The sequence below is a fragment of the Carassius auratus genome, unplaced genomic scaffold, assembly GCF_003368295.1.
Source record: "Carassius auratus strain Wakin unplaced genomic scaffold, ASM336829v1 scaf_tig00005214, whole genome shotgun sequence".
In the NCBI taxonomy this organism is placed as follows: domain Eukaryota; kingdom Metazoa; phylum Chordata; class Actinopteri; order Cypriniformes; family Cyprinidae; genus Carassius; species Carassius auratus.
This window is the reverse complement of record NW_020523638.1, coordinates 2,516,145-2,537,222: the sequence shown is the minus strand read 5'-3', so window position 1 is coordinate 2,537,222 and position 21,078 is coordinate 2,516,145. Positions and strand designations below refer to the sequence as shown.

Here is a 21,078-nt window from a genome sequence, read left to right as displayed (position 1 = left end):
TTCTTTCTGAACACAAAAGTCAATATTTCTAAAGAACATACAGATAAAAATGTATTTTTATATAAATATTTTCCATAGAAGTAAGAAAGGCACTCTGGTGTCTCTTGACCATTTCTGAAAAGGTTGGGTTCTCTTGAATTTATCATATTTTTTTCCCCTCTTACACACAACATATTATTTTACACTATGTGTAAAATAATTAAACAAAGCATAGCAACTGAGTATGAAGTTTATTAGAGGTTTGAGAAAATGTGCCAAGAATTCAAGGGCCTCACAAAGTTCCAGTTTCGATTTGCAGTTCAACAAACTGTCTGTGGGGGGCAGCAATTACAGACAGAATTTACAAGTGAGCAAATATCCTAACATTATGGCCTTTTCTAAAGTTCAGTTAGTTATGTTTGGTATTAGTCCAATAATATGTATGCATTCTGCACGATGATAAAAGATGTAATTTTATAAAACTGAAGTCAGTGAGCTGGTCTTCATATATATATATTTCTGTTAAAAACATAAAAGAACACTGTTTGTGTTACGAAACCGTGTTGTCTTATACTGCACTGCTCCTAACAGTACAATACATGTGACAGCAAGCAATAGATATGCATCACTCCTTGCCTATATTATATCTAGAAATACCAGATCAAGAAATCTTGTTGTGAAATGCAGTGTAATAACGAAAGCTCTTGATATGCCCGAGGGTTGACATGAACAGAATTGCAGACAGAACTAAACTGAGGAGGTTCAAGTGAAATGGAAGATTTGCTTTTATTTAAGACTCCTCCTTTTCATCACCGTGTGTGATAATGTAGCAAAGTGATTTATAGTCAATATTCCCAGCCACATCAATTGGAGCCACTGCAAAAGCCTGGTCAACCTGAAAGAGAATCAAGTAGATTAGAACATGATTAGAACAATGATTCTGTAAAAAGTACACATTCTTATCACAGCACCTGATAATATAGGCTATCAAAAGCCCATTGTTTGTGATAGCAGTAGAAAGATGGGGAACATTATCTCTATCTATTGATTTTTCATGCATTTTATGTGACTGAATACATATATATTTTAAATGCAATGTTTATAAATGCAAATGTTAACCTCTTCTGCTGTGAATTTATCAGCTTGGTTCATTAGCAGCCTCCTGAACCTGAAATCAAATGAAAGAAAATCCATTAAATGTTCTTTAAAACTACAGTAATGTTTTCGCAATTAGTTTTTATTCACTTACTCATCCTTATTGACAACTCCTGTAGCATTTGGGTCAAACAGTTTAAAAGCAGCAAGAATGGTTTCTTCTGGGTCTGTGCCTGTTTGGGGATAGGAATATTACACAAAGTATGATAAATCCTTCATTCAAGTCCCTTATAGGTGTTAAGATCTTGAAAGTTTAGTTGTCATACCATTGAGCTTTTCTCCGAAGAGAGTGAGGAAGACAGTAAAGTTGATGGGCCCTTTTCCCTCTGCTAACATAGACTCCAGCTCTTCATCGCTCACATTCAGCTTTCCTGCACAAACATAGTATGCTTATCTAAAAAGCTGTCTGCTGATGTTTCAGATGTATAATGGTAGTATACTGAAACTCTCCAGCAAATGCATTTTATATACCTAGCTGTGCATAAGTTTCCTTCAGATCAGATTTGTTAATAACTCCATCCCGGTTCTGATCTATGCAGCCAAATGCCTTTAAAAAAAAAAAGGAAGATTATGTATGTTACATGATTTATTCTTAGATTATATATTATATTTATTCAATCAAGCCGGAAATCAACTGCTGCTGGTACCAAAATATACATTGTTTCAAAGCAGCTTTACAAAAAAGGATTTATAATATCCTTTAATCGTTTATAATATCATGCCTTATCAATTTGCTCGAGTACATATCACGTTTCATTAATATGCTGTATGTATGCAAATAAATTTGGATATAGTTATATATATGTAACTTTATAAATAATATAATATATATTATATATTTTATATATTTTTATTTATGACTTGTGTTGTGTTTTGTAAGACCCGCCTTCTTTGATTTGATTGGACATATCGATCATTTTGACATTTTGACTAGCGCTGTTGGAACACTGAAGCAGACCAAAGTTTAACTTTTAAAACTTCTTGTTATCCTAAAAACAAACATCTTTACAACTTTTTTTTTATACAAAGAGTCTGTTAGACATAAACGACATAAAATGCAGGCAGGAGCGAGGCCCTCTAGAGGCGCAAGGGCCTTGCAGTTGCACACTTGGCACATCCCTTGCAACGGTACTGATTATAGCCTTTAGTCTGTTGGGATATGACTCCGTGTCTACTAACGCTGCACATCTCGGCTTTGCAATATTTGTCCACTCTTCTTTGCAGAACTGCTCAAGTTTTGTTAAATATGATGGTGTGTTTGTGGACTGCAGTCTTCATGTCATTACACAGATTTTCAATGGCGTTTGAGTCTGGGCTCTGACTAGACCAAGCAAGCACATTCACCTCTTTCTCCTTCAACCACTTTGCCTCAAGAATTTGATGGTATTTTGACCCATCCATTTTTCCAGTCCCTGCTGCAGAGAAACCCACTACACGTCCATGCTTTACTGTAGGATTGCTGTTATTTGGATTTCCACCAGACATATCATTTGGTGTTGAGGGCCAAATAATTACATTTAAATGTCATCTGCCTCAGAATCTTCAAGGTGTGTTTTGGCAAATCTCAGCCGTGACTGCATGTGGCCTTTCTTGAAAAGTAGTTTTATTCTTGCAACCCTCCCATACAGCCACATTTGTGGATAATTTGTGATATTGTTGTCACATGCACACAATGACCACTCTGTCATAAATTGCTGCCACTGCTTCAGAGTTGCTGCAGGCCTCTTGGTCGTCTCTCTGACTAGTTTTCTCAAAGCATTTCCTGTGTCTGTTTCAAAGTGACATGACATACAGCCAAGTATGGTGACCCATACTCAGAATTTGTGCTCTGCTTTTAACCCATCCAAAATGCGCGCACACACACACACACGCACACACACAAACACAGTGAACACACACCCGGAGCAGTCGGCATCATTTATGCTGTGGCGCCCAGGGACAAGTTGGGGGTTCGGTGCCTTGATCAAGGGCACCTCAGTCGTGGTATTGCAGGCCCGAGACTCAAACCCACAACCTTAGGGTTAGGAGTCAAACTCTCTAAGCACTAGGCCATGACTTCTCCCATGAATTCCCCAGTTGTAAGTCGATTTGGATAAAATTACTACATTTAGTCATTCTGCAAAATGACTAAATGTAAATGTCTGTATTTTACCAAATAACTTTTTTAAAACATATTTTGATCACTGGGATTTTCACACACAACCATCTCTGGGCTTTACAGAGAATGGTCTGAAAAAGAGAAAATATCCAGTGAGCCGCAGCTTTGTGTACGAAAATGCCTTGTTGATGTCAGAGGTCAGAGGAGAATGGGCAAACTGGTTAGAGATGATAGAAAGCAACAGTAACTCAAATAATCACTAGTTACAACCAAGTTATGTAAAATACCATCTCTGAACACACAACACTTCGATCCCTGAAGCAGATGGGCTACAGAAGCAGAAGACCACACCTTTTGCAGCTCCTGTCAGCTAAGAACAGGAGACAGAGGCTACAATTCACACCAAAATTGGACAATAGAAGATTGGAAAAATGTTGCCTGTTCTGATGAGTCTCAATTTCTGCTGTGACATTCAGATGGTAGGGTCAGAATTTGGCGTAAAGAACACGAAAGCATGGATCCATCCTGCCTTGCCTCAACGGTTCAGGCTGCTGGTGGTGTAATGGTGTGATGGCCACTTCCAGCAGGATAATACACCATGTCACAAACCTCAAATCATCTCAGACTGGTTTCTTGAACATGACAATGAGTTCACTTTACTCAAATGGCCTCCAAAATCTCAGAGGAATGTTTACAACACCTTGTTGAATCTATGCCATGAAGATATAAGGCACTTCTGAAGGAAAAAGGGGGTCCAACCTGGTATTAGCGAGGTGGCCAGGGAGTGTGTGTATTTATGTGGTGTGTGTGTGTGTATATATGAATGTGTATTGTTTTTTATACAATATAAAGACTAACCTCTTTAAACTCCTGTATTTGTGATTGCTCAAACATGGAGAAGACATTGGAGGAGCCCCTTTGAGCAGTTTTCCCCCTCTTAGCAGCAGCTTTCTTACTTGCCTTTGATAAAAAAATAATAATAATAATAGTTCGAAGCACACAGCAATAAATATACATAATGACATTCATTAAAATGACTTTTTGATATTTGTCAAAGAATAAGGCTAACTTGCATTAACTTTACATTAACTAACTTACATTAAATAAAAATATTAATAAAAAAAAACTTTTTAAAGAGTGTATAGCGCTTCTAGGTATACTATTATAATTTCATTTCAAATGAATTGTTGTTATATTCAAAACCAGAACAAAAGTAGCTGTCCACTCACCATGTTGTCTGCCGCCTGCTTTGCTCTGTGTGTGCTCCTGGATCAGTGCTGTTGTTAATGGAGTCTTTAAGTATGAGGACTCTTATCACCTGTTTCTCTATAAAGGTCTGCAGTGCTTCTCTTAGTCCCCTACATGGGCACCCAGAGCCTCCTAAATACAGGAGCCCTGATAACTGCCCAAGTACTCAGATTCCAGTGGGGTGAAATATGAGATAAAGTGTTGGATGAATGGAGAGGGGAGAGTAAATGGGGGACTTTTAAGAGATGCAAAGAATGGATGGATGCAATGAAATGAGAATGTAAAAGAAAGAAACAAGGGCATGCGAAAGTGGTAGTATGTAAGTTTATGTGAGTCTGGGTGGCTCATGACCTCGAGAATAACATAGCTGAGGCTAGCCTAAAACGATGATCAGGACAGTTGACAGAACGCTGCTGCGTGTCATAACGAACGCTTATAATTTTCATATGTTTTTAAGCATGCTCACTTTCCAATTTAAACATTCAAAAAAGTTTAAATCATTCAAACACAAGACGCGGAAAAGCTGAACTGAGTGGTTACTCGCACGCTGTGTTCGGTTGCATGCATCTCACAGTCTTAGAGCCGTGTCTCACAGACAGCGACACTGAACCGAGCAAGTTCTCCTTTATGTTCCCCCTGCACCTGAACGAACAAATACAAATAGCAGTTTAAACAAACAGAAAAGGATGCGAAAAAGCCCATTTCAGTACTCGCGGTGTTCTGGCGTTTAGCGCTCACGCAGAGAAAGGCGTCTCAAACAACTTGAACACAGAATTTGCCTCTTCTTGCTCTTGTGCCGACAAATACATTCAAAACATGTCAAAATACCCGTCTTGGAAAGTATGTTCAAAAAAACTGTTATGTGAAAGTAAACAGTTGAGAAAAAAAAAAAAAACGTATGTGTATTATATTGGGTGCATTCATTGTCTCTTAAAGTGACCGCACCCTATTTAGCTACTAGCTGCTGTTATGTTAATCCAAGAAAATTAAATTAAGAAAATCACCCACTGCATATATAAAGAGTTTTAATAGTAGGTGCAGGACACTATAATTAATTTAGGTGAGTATAGCAAAATAAAGCGAACCGTGACATATTATACCCCCCCAAAATATGGACAACTAGTGAAAATGATAGAGAAAAAAAATGGGACCAAAAATTATTCAGACACTCTGACCTCATGTTTTGCTTATATGTTTTTTTTTTTCTTTAATTGCTAATGCAACCTTTTCACACCACAGACTGAACAGAATTAAGCATTGCTTGGTAACTGTTCAACAAAGCATCGATAGTTGTGTAAATATTGCCATACTAACAGTTGTCTGAAGTTTGGTTTGATTCTTATCCATTACATATCTTTCTATCAAAGTTATCTGATATTATCAAGATGAATTTGTTCTGACAGTTCAACTTTGAGTTCTTGTCATATTTTATTACCATTTTATAAACTAGAGCAAATAAACTGTGATAATGTAATTAAAGTTGAAGGTGTCTGAATATATTTTGGGGTGACAGTTAATTTAATTTTTACATTGAAGACTATCCAGTGCTATTTTATTTTTAATTATTTGTTTTCTGTACCTGGACACCTAGAAACATGAAACAACTTAAACATTGTGCAATTATCACAAATAAATAAATAGAATGAACATATAAATTAAACAATTTCAAACAGGGCCACTGGTACAACCTGCACCGGGGCCTCCACAGCATTGTGCATGGAGTCATTAAGAACTAAACTATTTTGAGTCAGTTCTTTTTATATATGGTTCATAATTTTCAGCAAATGTTTACTAGATCACACAAGTACAGTGCCCTCATATTGGCACCCTTGGTAAATATGAGCAAATGTAGCTGTGAAAATGATTCAGCACTTTTTTTAAATCACAAAATTTTTAATTCATTAAGGTAAAGCCATGGAAAGAATCTCATGATTAAATAAATGCTTTTTTCTCTTGTTCATGTTAGCCACAATTATTGGCACCCAGTTGTTGCAACGTCCTTTTCTCTTATATTGTCTGATCAGTTTGGAGATCAGATATACCTTCACATACAATCTCTCCAGATCTTTCGGATTCCCAGCTCCATGTAGGTGCTGCTTCTACTCAGTTCACCAAACTCATTTTTATAGGGTTCAGGTCAGGGAACTGGGGTAGCCATTGCAGAAGTTTCCTTTTGTGCTAAGTGCACATTTTTGTGTTGATTTTGATGTTTGTTTTGCATCAAAAAATAGGGCCTCAACGTTATAGAAAAAAATTGGACACCTTCATCCTGTTTAAAAGTTTTCACCCCCGCTCTTAATGCTTTGTGTTGCCTTCTGGAGCATCAGTGAATTTTCGAACCTTTTTTAATAGTTGTGTTTGTCTTCAATTGTCCACAGTGTGAAACCAAGGGATCCCAAACTTATGAATGGGGTTATTTTAATACTTTCAGCAATTTTTGTTTTCTTGTGGACTAGATGTAAACATCTTTTATGTACAATATCTTACTCAGGACAGTACTGAATAAAAAAATAACATGTATTTTGTATGATCTCTCTTATTCTGTTCAAATTTTCACTGATTCTGCAAGGGTTTCCCAAACTTTCGCATGCCATTGCTTAGTCTTTGTCCAGTTGAACTCTCCACCTCTCCGTGCATTAGGGCAATATAGACACACGTCCTCTTCCAAACAGATTTGTAATATCTTTATTTGGTTGAACTTGTTCATTATTGCCCTGATTGTGAAAACAGTGATTGTAAATGCTTAAGCTGTTTTCTTACAGCCACTTTCTATTTTGTGAAGCTCAACTATCTTGTTCTGCACATCAGAACTATATATATTTTTTTGGTTTTACTCCTTGTGATGGATGATTAGGGAACTTGTCCTTTGTGTTCCTCCTATTTATAATCCTGTGGAACAGGACATGATGGCTGGAGAATTTCATGCTCCTTACCCTGGTGTGCTAAATTATTTCATGCCTTCATGATTTTAGCAAGTCTAGAAAGACTTTCAGTAAATCTAACCCTAACACCCATCATTGTTTGAAAACAACCACTGATCAGAACTGTAGTTCTGCATGTACACTCAGAAGTCTAATTATTATTCCTCATTAGAAATAAAACACACATGCATCCTACAGTGCTGTTTTGTGTGTGTGTGTTTGCTATGTGTTATTAGTGACTGTAATTAAATGCATTTAAAGGTTATTAAAGTGTTTGAATAAAACTTACTACATACTCAGGTGTGTATTAGGTATGTCTTGATTAAAGTTCCACCAACATTTGGCAGAAGCGCAAGTGACATAAGTGAGGACTTTATACATAGCCCGAGTCTGATAATACATTGATTTGTAATCAGCGGCATGATCATCTGACCTGGGAATTGATGCTAAACCGTGTCTTATCTCTTGTTCCTTGACTACTTCTTTATCATGTCATTATTCATTAATGATTCTAAAACCATAGTTCTAATTTTGTGTTGAGCAAACTGAAAAAGTCCATCGTATTGTTAACTATTCCTGTATCTGACTGTACACAAATGAAATGACTTGCTTTTAATTACCAATTGTTCTTATTTTTTCATTTCAGAGAACCGAAAGGAAAAGGGACAGAAGTCTGATGTAAGCAAGCTTTTTACAGCTTGAACCACTGAATCAGGACATCAGACTCCAGAAACAAATGATCTGCTTGTCCCAATTTTTTTTTTTTTTTAATCAAAATAAGTTCTTTTTATCACTGATCGTGTTAAACTGTTCTTAAATAATACACAATGACTCAAATGGAAAGTGGTTTTCACTTTGGTCAGGAAAATGTTGACACTGAAGTCTATTTGAACGTAATGATGTTTTAACTAGCACTTTTAGTTTTCATCATTTTAACGAATGTGATTTGGAATCAGCATTGCAGTGTAATGCTGATTCAGCGACACTTTTTCAAGATGTTACAAATGTGATGTTGAATTAACATCACATTTTAACATTTCTTCAACATTGCCATTGGTTATTTATGTTAATTTCAGCATTGAATCATTCAAATGATTAAATGAGTCCGCAAATGTGAGGATGAAACAGCATCATTTTGTAATGTTGATTCAGTTACCATCAATTACCATTGATTTTATCGTGGAAATTTCCACATTGTTTCAACATTATCTTGGGGCGCAAAAGTGATAAATCAACCAATATCACTTTATAAAATGAATTCAATGCAATTAGCATTGACACATCAAAACTGATTTAACACTATTTCAATAGTTGCTCGCTTCTGGGTATTTGTATTTGGGTATTTGCCGACAACCAATTGAAGCAATGTAGCAAAAAAAAAAAAAAAAAGATGAAAGACTGCTAAAACACAATATGTTTACACAAGTTTGGTAATAATCCAGTACAGTCAGGCACTGTCAATGTAATTTACTGTTTATTTGTAATTAACACCTTTAATTATAGCAATCGTAATATAACTTAACCTTAATGCTATGATACATAATTGTACTAAGTGATCGTCATAGGGTGCAAATTAGGGCAGGACCAGCACAGTCATCACAGGGCTCTGGCCTTTTATAAGGAAGAGATTCTTTCTTTTAGTGTCTGTATTATCTTTAAATTTGATTTGATAAGGCGTTGCAGCAGTGAACTATGAATCCTTTGTTCGTGGCTATAAAAGGCGATCTCAAGGAGGCTTTGCATCGTCACATGAGCATTTTTTCAACTTGGCCCATAGTTAATCCCATATCTTTTGATTTTAAAATCATTGGCCGATATAGTATTGCACCAACAGAAACAATAATTTCTCTGTAACTCCCTATTACAATATGAACTGTCCTACTGTCTATGAAGGTAAGAGTTCAATGAACACAGATAGACTGTCACTCAATTTCACAAAACAAGACTCATACTCCTCCAATGTTTTCCTAAGTAATTTTGCCTCATTTAACAATTTCCCCTTGGGCACTTAACCAAAGGCAAGCAAAGTGTTTTCCATATCAGTAGTGTGTGGTCTTCACAGATATCCAAGGTGACGAGTTTGCCACAGCAACAAGGAGGGCCGGCGGTCAGAATTGGCATGGAAGGAGACAGGTGTGGGTATTTTTTTCTACAAAAATAGGAGAAAATAGTCATTTTGTTGCCTTAGTTACAGTGTGTCAGGGGAAAAGAAAATTATGAAAGAAACCCGCTTTCCTCAACAGAGTATTAGAGTTTCAAAGGATCACAATATCCTGTTTATTTGAGTTAAAAGTTAAAAGATAGCTTTAGTGGTGCAAGGTAAGCTGCTCAAGCTTCGTACACTTCTTCAACTGGGAAAGGAATTGGTAACTTTGAGTGAACTGGAATGAAAATACTCAATAACATATTCAGGCTACAGAAATATTTGGATTTTGGTTTTGGGACACTTGGATGATTGAACATGGACCACCCAAAAGACCATCCAGTGTGACTGACTGACTGTTGGAATATCCACAGCTGACCATGAAGAAGGTTGGATAAGTTGATTGGCAATTTACGTATATTTTTTTTACATTTCATTTGAGCCATTTGTATTAAGTCGGAAATCAAAGAACCAAAGGAAAAACTGAACTTAAAAATGATGAACCCGTGAGGAAGACACACCATGGACCTTCATATCATGGATAAGGTAAAGAACAGTCTTTTAAAAATAGATGTATTCTCTATTTTTTGTCAGCATGTGTTGTTTAAATATGCATGGGATTGATGTTTGTGAAGCTCTACATAGAATGCACATTCTTATATCAAAAGTATATCATATTTTACTAGTAAGTGTAGAATATTTTCATGTTCAGTTATACAGATTTATTGATCTTTATATCATAAATTGGATATTTAATTATTTACAAAGTAACCCACTTTGACAAGAGTATATTCTTAGATCAGATATCTTTTTATTATCTATACTTCATTGCTCCTGGTTTCTGTCCAAGACATTGCCTGGAATGAAGCATCTATCAAAGCATGCTGCAATGTCCTGCGAATATCTGAGCTTTCTTGGGTCCTCCCCCTCATGCCACACTAGATTTCTTTATTGAGCGTTTGCTCTTATGACTGTCATCTACGGCTCATGACCTTGGACGAACTCCATGGGTGTGCAATTTGTGCCAGTTTGGCTGCATCTTCAATTCAGAGACGGCATGATTACACAATTATGTGTTGGCCTGCCAATGTCCATTGGCCTGCCTTTTTATGATATAACAGTGCATTGAATGTGTACCAATAAACAGTTCTCATGTTTATAAAAGCTGATAATAAATGATAAACTCTAGCTAGAGTTATCACACCCTCTCATAAAATGATTAAAATGTAACATACTATTTTTTTTATTTTTTTTTGGATAAGCCTAGGCAACATACAGAAGCCACAGCTGTAAAAATATTATGATACTGATAGCTTTCTGTCTTGATTACTTTAAACTGAGGATGGGTCTTCTTATAATAATGCAGGCTAGTGCAATGTGTGTTTAATAACAATGAATAATTTACATTGCAATCAGTTGTATTTCATGTGTTTAAGTGTAGCGTTTTTTTAATGTTATGATACAAATTCAAATGATTTGTATGATAAAGATTGTACTGTAGGGAAGTTCTACAGTGTTCGAGAGTAGTCAGTTCTGAAGTTGAACTACTTGGATCCAAATGATAAATGTGTCCAAAAATAAAGTTCTGTTTTCTCTGATAAGCACCTTTTGCAATGTTAGTATATTGTGACCGTATCTCGGCGTGGGAGTTCAATGTCTGATTGCGAGGACACATGACATTTTAAGGTCTTGATACACATACGCATAAAAAGGCATTGTTTAAATATGTAGCACACATTTAATAAAATGTGTGTGTGTGTGTGTGTGTGTGTATTATAGTTTATTAGTGAGTGCAAATTACATGATCAAAATTCTGGTTAGGTATGTAATGTTACATTATACATTTTTGGTAATATACTGTAATCTGATTACTTTCTGATTAGTATAAAATTACTTTTGATCAAACTTGTTTATCACACTGATTTGAATAGGATAATCTTGTGACATATAAAGGGGCTATTTCAGTTAACATATTAGGTCAAATAGGTTCGGCTGACAAAAAAGTTTGGGAATCCCTGCATTATATGTAAATACCAAATGACATGGGCTGCATTTCCCAAAGGCATCGTGAGCCTAAGTAGATCACAGAACCATTGCAACCAATCTACGATCTACAAGCAACTTAGCTCCAAATGCTTTTGAGAAATGCAGCCATGAATTCCAAAGACATTGCTGTGAAAACACTCCTTGTAAGTAAAATTATTTCTGCAAATCCATTGGTCAAAAGGTGTTTTATTTTTTGATTTGTGTTTTTTGAGTGAATATGACTAGTGGCTGGCCTCTGTGTGCAGTTCTATAAATCTAGAACACTTTACAAACACAAGTGACAGGCTTTATTAGGAAGGAAAGTTTAAGTATTATGAAACATAATACAATTCACTTACGAGCATACAAGTATTCTCAAATAGATAATTACAGTATATACAGTATATATAGAAAATGGTCATAAGGAAATTAAATGTATAAATGTGTTACTTAATACTTATGTAACTAAACCTAATTTGATAACATTATCTATTGGCAACATGCAATATTTGGATATTTGGTCACACTTGGACCAATTCTCACGATTAACTACAACTTTTGCCTAAAAAAACCCTCCTAATTTTCTTCTTATTAAACGTTAGTAAGGTAGCTATTACATTTAGGTGGGTTTGAATTAAGGGATATAAAATATGGCCATGTGCTAATGTGCTTTATAAGTATTATGCATGCTAATAAGCAACTACTCAGTCAGAATTGGTCCCTAACCAAAAGTGTAACCAGAAATTTGGTCCATTAAGTGCACAAAATCAGCAACCAGCAGCCTTCATGTTATCAGCATTTTAGCATGATTCAACAGAGTTTAATTTCTAAACTGCAATTCTACTATTCAATTATATATGTCTTTTCGCTATACATTTTTTTTTTCGAGATACATATTATACATTGTAATATCTTACTCTTTCTCGAACTTCCATCAAGTTCAAGATAAACTTGCCATTGATGGACATCTTTATTATTATTATTTGTATTATTTAATATTATTTTTATGCTTTGACTTTATAACAGACCTTATTGAATGATCTTGATTTTTATTTAGCGATTTTTTTTATTTTTTTTTTACCCTGTCTGACCACTTAGGTAACTCTTCAGAGTGCAATAAACTTCTGATGTTTAGACTTCCTCTCACATCACATTCCTGCAGACCTATTTCTGGAAAAATGTTTGCCCTGTGCAAACTAAGTCATCTATATTTAGAAAGGGTTTAAGTTCAGTAGCTATTTTTGAATTGAACCTAAATCCCATTTTTCAAAATCGAATTCTAGAAAGTGCATTACATAAGATAAATCGATATAATAAAATATTGTACAATATAACAAAATATCAAATCACAATTTAAGTTGCAAGAACAAACATTTAAAGAAAGCCACATGCCAGCTTAGGTATATCCCATACAATGTGGTTAATTTTTTTGTATTGCATTGCATCAAAATAATATGTTCATTGTTGTTTAATATATATTTATTTATATTACGAAGATTACATTCAATATCCCTTTGAATTTCTCATGGAGGCAAAGGTCATGTTCGCTGTGAAGCGCGTGATCATGTTGAGTGGCCTTGACAACTAGGTTTGCAAGGCGATTGGTGAGATTAAATGTGCATATGTGTGTGTGTGTGTGCGTGTGTGTTTGATCAAGTGTGTGTGTGTGTGTGTGTGTGTGTGTGTGTGTGTGTATACACAGAAGGCAATGATCTTTTTGACCACACCTCCCCACCTCCTTCACTGGAGCATAAAAACAGCTGAGCATCTCCATGCATCTCACACACAATCACATTTGAGCAAATCAACGCTCATCATACACTTGTTGTGAAAAGATTTGCAAAGATGCCGTGTCTTACTTCAGCTCGTAGACAGAGGATGCCGAGTGACTTAGAGTCAGTACTGGAGAGACTTCTCTTGGTAAGAGCTAAAGCAATAATACTTATGTTCAGACTGACATGAATCATAACACATGCCTTTTGGCTATTTTTTGATTCATTGCCACTAGTGTGAGTGTTACAAACACATTTGAGATGATCTGGAGCATACCATATTTAAATGTCAAATTATGACTGTTTAAAACTATTCACATTTGAATTTGAATCTCTCTCTTTCTGGCATATTCTACAGGTGGAGCAAATTCTGTCTGAGTTTCTGCTGAGTAAAGAAGATCTAGAGGAAGTGATGAGGAGAATGCGCAGAGAGATGGAGAAGGGACTGCGAGTGGAGACACACAATGAAGCCAGCATCAAAATGCTGCCCACTTATGTCCGCTCCACACCTGAAGGCTCTGGTGAGAGTTCTGCTCTGATCCGCATGCCCAGAAAAACTACATGTTAATATAAAGGGAAATAAGATAAAAATATTTTTTTTGTGTTTCATAGTTTTTGGTTGGTTGAGTATAGCTTATAGGCTGTATTTTATAGCTTATAAATGTATAATTAAATAAATTAATTAAATGCAAATAAATGTATAATTAAAATAAAAATAGAATTTTGTCAAGGATTGTATTTTATGTCATCATTGTATGTAGTATCACACACATTTTCTCCAAGAAGCATATAATTGTGTATTGTGAGGGATAGTTTTTCATCTGTTTCCTTATCCTCATGCCATTCCAAAACTGTAAAACTGACTTACATCTCTGGAACATCCGTTATTTGAAGAATGTTGGAACTGTTTTGTCCTTGCAGTGAAAGTCATTGGAATCTAAAACAATACTGGACTCCACTGACTTTCATTATAAGGACAGAAAGCATGCATTTTTCAAAATATCTTTTGTGTTCTACAGAATAAAGAATGTTGTACAGGTTTGGAATAGCATGGACTGGTAGACTGTTCCTTTAAGTGACATAGTAAATATATTGCAGAGTTGAATCAATGATAGCTCTTATTATGTAAGTTTATGTAAATAACGATGAGTACATAGACAAAAAGTCCTAACGGGCTTTCTTTTTCTGGAATCAGATGTTGATTCCTCTGACTCATAATGATGCTGATGCTTATTCCTGTGACTCATCTCAGAGGTCGGTGATTTCCTGGCACTGGATCTTGGAGGGACAAACTTTCGAGTGATGCTGGTGAAAGTGAGTGAGGATGAAGAGCGCGGCTGGAAGGTGGAGACGAAGCATCACATGTACTCCATCCCTGAAGACGCCATGACTGGCACAGCTGAAATGGTAAGATACTGTATTAAAAGGTCAAACACTCTGTACATACACAAATTATGACATGTTAGACTCATTGTACCCCCTTTTCTCTACATGTAGTTGTTTGATTACATTGCCGGCTGCATATCTGACTTCCTGGACAAACATAATCTGAAACATAAGAAGCTTCCACTGGGGTTCACCTTCTCTTTTCCAGTCCGTCATGAGGATCTGGACAAGGTCAGTGACTGTATGCATACTGTATAAACATGAGCGTTTTAAGGTTTAATCACACTGAAGCCGTGGCAGATGTGTGCAACTCATTTAATTACAAAGTGAAGACGAGATGCACTTTAATATGGATGTGCTTTTTTCAATGTTTTAGATTACCAGACGTACTGTTTAATGCTTAATTTGTTGCAGGGCATTCTGCTTAACTGGACGAAAGGCTTCAAGGCCTCTGGCGCTGAGGGAAATAATGTTGTGGGTCTATTGAGAGACGCCATTAAAAGAAGAGGGGTTAGTATGCATGACTTACCTTTCATACTAAACATTTCCAGCACGGATTCTGTGCTTGAATCCTGTCTAACTGGTAATGGAAATGTTTGGAAGGAGAATGGAAAGCTGCTTTTAAACCAGTAGTGTATTAGACACCTTAAAAGCTTACAATAAAAGGTTAAAACTGCTGTCCTATAAAAGTGATTGAATGAATCTTTGTTCAGGACTTTGAAATGGATGTGGTTGCCATGGTGAACGACACAGTAGCCACCATGATCTCCTGCTACTATGAAGACCACAGCTGTGAAGTCGGCATGATAGTAGGTAAGAGTGACCGCATACACTCAGACCCATATAAATATAGATAGACCACGGGCATAAACTTTATAACAGGAAGATGGAATATTTTAATGGCCATTCAGGAAAAAAACATCATGGCAATAAAGCAATAGGCCTGAAGCTTTTAGCTGAATGTTTTTGTTGTCTCTCTTTCATTTGTCGTGGTCTCTCAGGGACCGGTTGTAATGCCTGTTATATGGAGGAGATGCGTAAGGTGGAGCTGGTGGAGGGAGAGGAGGGGAGGATGTGTGTGAACACAGAGTGGGGAGCGTTTGGGGACAATGGGGAACTGGAGGACTTCAGGCTGGAGTACGATCGCGTTATTGATGAGACATCACTAAACCCTGGACATCAGCTGTGAGTGACCTCAAAAATAAATCAATCATTCAATCAATCAATCAATCAATAAAATTGGTCCAGAAGTCTGCGACCACCTTCATAATCCTGGTGTCATATTCAAATTTGGAAATAAAAAATAAAAATAAAACAAAGGAAGGTTAAAATTAGGTAAAATTGATAAGAAATATTTCTAAAATATTTAAATTATATATATATATATTTTTTTTTTTTTTGATAAGAATATAAATATAAATTGATAAGAAATATTTCTAAAATATTTAAATTATATATATATATATATATATATATTTGCTTATATTCAAGTACAAGATGCACTTTAGAACATGTTATGACATAATATGTCATAAGAAAACATTTACTAAATTATTAAAATGTAAAATAAATTTTTTTTTGTGATCTCTGACTATTAAACTAAATATATATAGCATATTTTTCGGACTATAAGTCGCACCTGAGTATAAGTCGCATCAGTCCAAAAATACGTCATGATGAGGAAAAAAACATATATAAGTCGCACTGGACTATAAGTCGCATTTATTTAGAACCAAGAACCAAGAGAAAACATTACCGTCTACAGCCACGAGAGGGCGCTCTGTTTTCAGTGTAGACTACAGAAGAACTGTGCAGCATAGAGCGCCCTCTCGCGGCTAGAGACGGTAATGTTTTCTCTTGGTTAATTTCTCTCTGTTCATGTCAAATTAATTTTGATAAATAAGTCGCACCTGACTCTAAGTCGCAGGACCAGCCAAACTATGAAAAAAGTGCGACTTATAGTCCGGAAAATACGGTATATATATTGGATATGTTATAGCAGCACAACAAATAAGACATTTTCTTTAATTTTGTTTAATTTAAACCTATTTTAAAGAATTCTTCACAAAAATATGCATTTTAGTTTGATTTTTTTTTTCAGGATATTTTCTTTCTAAAACAATCACTGGAAAATATTATTTCAGTATCTCGTCTATGAAAGAAATATTTGACACGTTATTTTGTAGTATGATCAGTGCACTTAATTGTATCGAATGTGCACTCTGTGTACTTCAAATCTCAAAAGTACTTTTAAGTAAAAAAAAAAAATTTGCAGAGAACACATAAGTGAAATATAGACCACTTCAGTCCTTACACACTTAAGCACACTTATGAAATGTACTATAAAAAGTGAATTTTGTAATAATATCAACTTAAAAAATATATACTGTATTATTTTAACTCCTCATCTATGAAAGTACAGTATTTGACACATAATATGTATACAAGACAACAGTCACAGTTATGACCATCTTTCGTCATGAAGTTAAATGCTTTCCCCATTGTGCAATAAATTTATTGCAATACCACTTGTATTTATTTGATACTACCCATCTTAGTCTATCCCTATATTTAATCTATTCTATTCCATCTATAGCTTGCTTGTACCAACAATTTTTGTTTATATATGTATACACATACATACATACATTTCTTTTTTATCATCTCTGTGTTGTTTTTGTCTCTATGTACTTGAAGTTTTTGTCACCAGATCAAATTCCTTGTATGTGCAGACATACTTGGCAATAAATCTGATTAAAATGTGAAGATACATGCACAATTTCCTTATTTATATCACATCTGTAACTAGATTAGACACTTTAGGCGCAGCAGTGTGAATCAGAAACGCAGATGTCCTTACATACATGCTTCTAAGTTTGAGAAGAGCTTATTCATATGGTAACCTGGAGCTCTCATGTGGTCTCCAGGTGACAAGGGTTGTTTTTCTGTACATGTGTATATACTGACGGTAGCCACGTCAGTGCTGGAATACACACGGCTGGATTAATGGCCAGGGAAGGAGGTCATTAGTAAAGCTGCTCGCCTAATGGGTATTTACAATGTACTGTATGCTAGAAGATTCTCAATGGGCCGCTCCTCTTCCCACGTCACTATAGGCCATTTGTTTTTCATGATTATCCCCAGGCTTTTACTAGCATTAAAATGTTTTCTTGTGCTGCTGAAATTGATGACTCGATGTCAGTTTTAGCTTTGCGAGATCTAACATCGACATATTCTTTCCTGATGACTCTAGGTATGAGAAGCTGATCGGTGGGAAGTATATGGGGGAGCTTGTGCGTCTCGTGCTGCTAAAGCTCGTGAATGAAAATCTGCTGTTTAATGGCGACGCCTCAGACCTGCTGAAAACACGAGGAGCTTTTGAAACCCGCTTCGTCTCCCAGATTGAGAGGTACGGCTGAGGATTTTAAAAAAGAGAAAATCTACTGTAGATTGTTTTGGTTTAGTTTTGGATTGTTTTGGTTAAGAGAATCAGAATTGATAAACAAACGTATGCGTGTACATTAATATACAGTTTATTTGATCGATTTCAGTGACACGGGGGACAGAAAGCAGATCTACAACATCCTGAGCTCACTGGGTATCTTACCATCGGAGCTGGACTGTGACATCGTGCGTCTGGTCTGCGAGAGCGTGTCCACTCGAGCCGCTCACATGTGCGGGGCCGGCCTCGCTGGCGTCATCAATCTAATGAGAGAACGCCGTTGTCAGGAGCAGCTGAAGATCACTGTGGGAGTCGATGGCTCTGTCTACAAACTACACCCTCAGTGAGTATAAGACGAGTGAGAGGGGTTATGGCAAGGCAAACAAAGAGAAATGAGGGGGGAAATTAAAAGGAAACAGAGACGGAGGCTGACGGATGAGTAACAATGTGATATAAACACCATTATAACGTGTTTTCCAAATTCTCCCATGCAGTTTCAAGGAGCGGTTCCATAAGCTTGTGTGGGAAATGAACCCTCACTGCGAGATTACCTTCATCCAATCAGAAGAGGGGAGCGGTCGGGGCGCGGCTCTCATTTCCGCTGTGGCGTGCAAGATGGCCGCCTGCATTCTGACACCGTGATGAACCCCGATCCGGCCTCGTCAGGTGGATCTCATGAATCACAGCTGACCCGCGATGATCGAGCGGCCTCTCAAAGCCTCTCCATATGGTGAAAGTGCTTCTCTCCTTTTCAGCATTGCATATGTGAAGTGGCCGGCTACAGGGTTATTTGGCAACATCATGCATACATCCCATTGAAATATTTAACATAGCTATGTATTATTTTATGTCATAAAGTCAGATGTTTGCTGTTAAATATGCTTTTAGAAACAACATACATCTTTTCTTGTTAGCTGTTGTCCTGAGCACATTCAGGTTGTGTTACACATACTTGCACCTTCATGACTGTTTGGAGGTTAGGAGCGACGTGGAGGGAACTACATAGGTGTGGTTGTAAATATATGAACTGGTCAGGTTCAGCAAGGTGATTGTGCACTGTTTATTGCTTGTTTTATTTATTGACTTTAAATTATGTTTATATTCAGTGGTAATCAGAACTGTTAAATTATTTGATGTAGGAGCAACGAGATCCTGAATATTCTTTGCACATGTGATTCATTGTTGTAAATAAAGCTGCTGTACTATTTGAGTGACTGGAATTGTTGTTTTTAGAGGTCTGCTATAAAAAAATGTTTTTAAATTAACATTACACTCAAACATTAAAAAAACTGCATCCTCCTCCATGAGAATGACTTTACATTTCAGGGATACTCAAGACCCCGTGGGTCAGGATGGACCATGACAAAAGTGTAAGAAAGTTGTTGTGGACTATTTGCAGTAGTCACAAATTCTGCTGGATGATTGTGTTTGATTAAAACTGACGTCAAACAAAATGTCATAAACATTCTATTACATATACATATATATGTTAATGATTTACACAATGAAGTCCTGTTTTGGAGCAGCGTTCAGGTGGATGACACGAGACCTGATGTGTTACTGCCACCTGCTGCTTCTTACATGCAAATATTTGCATTGTGATGCAAGGATCCAATGTGCCAAACTATACGTTTTATACTTTAAAACTTTGTATTCATAAAAAACAAAAACAAAAAAAAAACATCATGGATAACAAGACAAAAATATTGTTTCTGCAGTGAAATAATGAGATATGCAAACTTCTGGAAATATTCCAGTCATGTGCATGTACCGTACAAGAGAGTGGGCTTGTTTTTTTCGTGGTCGCAGCAGGCAGTTGTTCATTACGGATGTGGCTCTAACCAAACAAAAGTTTGAAAATCTTCACTAGACAATGACAGTGTTGGTAATATTGCATCACATCTTGTGAGTATGTGGAAATTATGTAGCAGAAGCTAAGTGACTCTTAATTTAATTTTATCCTGGGTGGTCATGCACTGCTGAAAGGCAAGAACCATGTTAAAGGCAGTGTTGGGGAAAGTTACTTTTAAAAGGAATGCATTACAATATTATGTTACTACCTAAAAAAGTAACTAATTATGTTTCATAGTTACTTTAAATGAAAAGTAATGTGTTACATTACTTTTGCATTACTTTCGCGTTACTTTTTTAAATTGCGCAGGGCTTTATTGTGTTTAATATAAGAAGTTCTTTTCTTTTAGAAAATGTAAAAGCTCTTTCACACTAAAAAGACTAATGAATAAACCTCTGGCTCAAAAAATAAATAAAATATGCATAATTGTTAGTTTATGTAGAGTCATTTTTGCATTTTAGTATGGTTGAACTGGCACATCAAAGGTCAGCAGCAAAAACATTAGTTAATAAAATGGGACTGGATACATTTTTTTTTATTTAACATATTATTGCAGGTTTGCGTCATATTCTGAGTTTGCATTTCACTGTTTTAATTAATTTTGATGAATACTAAACCATTTTACTAGCTACTTGAAAAAAAGTAATCTGATTACGTAACTCACATTACTTGTAATGCGTTGTAACACTGTAATACTTGTAACACTGGTTATTAAAGAAAAATAGAACACTCTTAGAAAAAAGGTACAAAACTGTCACTGGAGTGGTACATTTCAACAGGTAATCATTTGCATAATTAAGGTACTAGTACTTTTTAACTACTATGTACCTTTAGGTTACTAATATAGGTTACTAATATGTGGCTTTTAGGGGTAAATAAGGTAGAACGGTGTACCTTATAGCTTTTGCATCTTATAGGCTTCTGCCCCAGTGACTGATTTGTACCTTTTTTTATGGTCACCTGAGTGTGACCATATCAGCTAAAAACACTATTTCACTACACTTCATTAGCAAGAGAAGGGACACACACAATCAATGTGATTGATGCACACTTGGTC

At 36.0% G+C, this 21,078-nt stretch overlaps 2 protein-coding genes across 2 annotated transcripts; one reads left to right on the top strand and one right to left on the bottom strand.

The window, feature by feature from the left end:
- Window positions 1–213: 213 nt before the first annotated feature.
- myl7 (myosin, light chain 7, regulatory) lies at window positions 214–4,572 on the bottom strand. Its single transcript, XM_026244195.1, has 7 exons — window positions 4,462–4,572; window positions 4,091–4,192; window positions 1,606–1,681; window positions 1,401–1,505; window positions 1,229–1,307; window positions 1,099–1,147; window positions 214–874 (listed from the first exon to the last, which is right to left on the bottom strand). Exons 1-7 carry the CDS (start codon window positions 4,462–4,464, stop codon window positions 770–772), a joined length of 519 nt encoding a protein of 172 aa, XP_026099980.1. The 5' UTR covers window positions 4,465–4,572; the 3' UTR covers window positions 214–769.
- Window positions 4,573–13,325: 8,753 nt separating this feature from the next.
- gck (glucokinase (hexokinase 4)) lies at window positions 13,326–19,379 on the top strand. Its single transcript, XM_026244194.1, has 10 exons — window positions 13,326–13,489; window positions 13,700–13,862; window positions 14,594–14,748; window positions 14,839–14,958; window positions 15,142–15,237; window positions 15,441–15,540; window positions 15,729–15,912; window positions 17,981–18,136; window positions 18,279–18,512; window positions 18,664–19,379. The coding sequence occupies exons 1-10, from the start codon at window positions 13,415–13,417 to the stop codon at window positions 18,809–18,811; spliced, it is 1,431 nt and encodes a 476-aa protein (XP_026099979.1). The 5' UTR covers window positions 13,326–13,414; the 3' UTR covers window positions 18,812–19,379.
- Window positions 19,380–21,078: the final 1,699 nt, after the last annotated feature.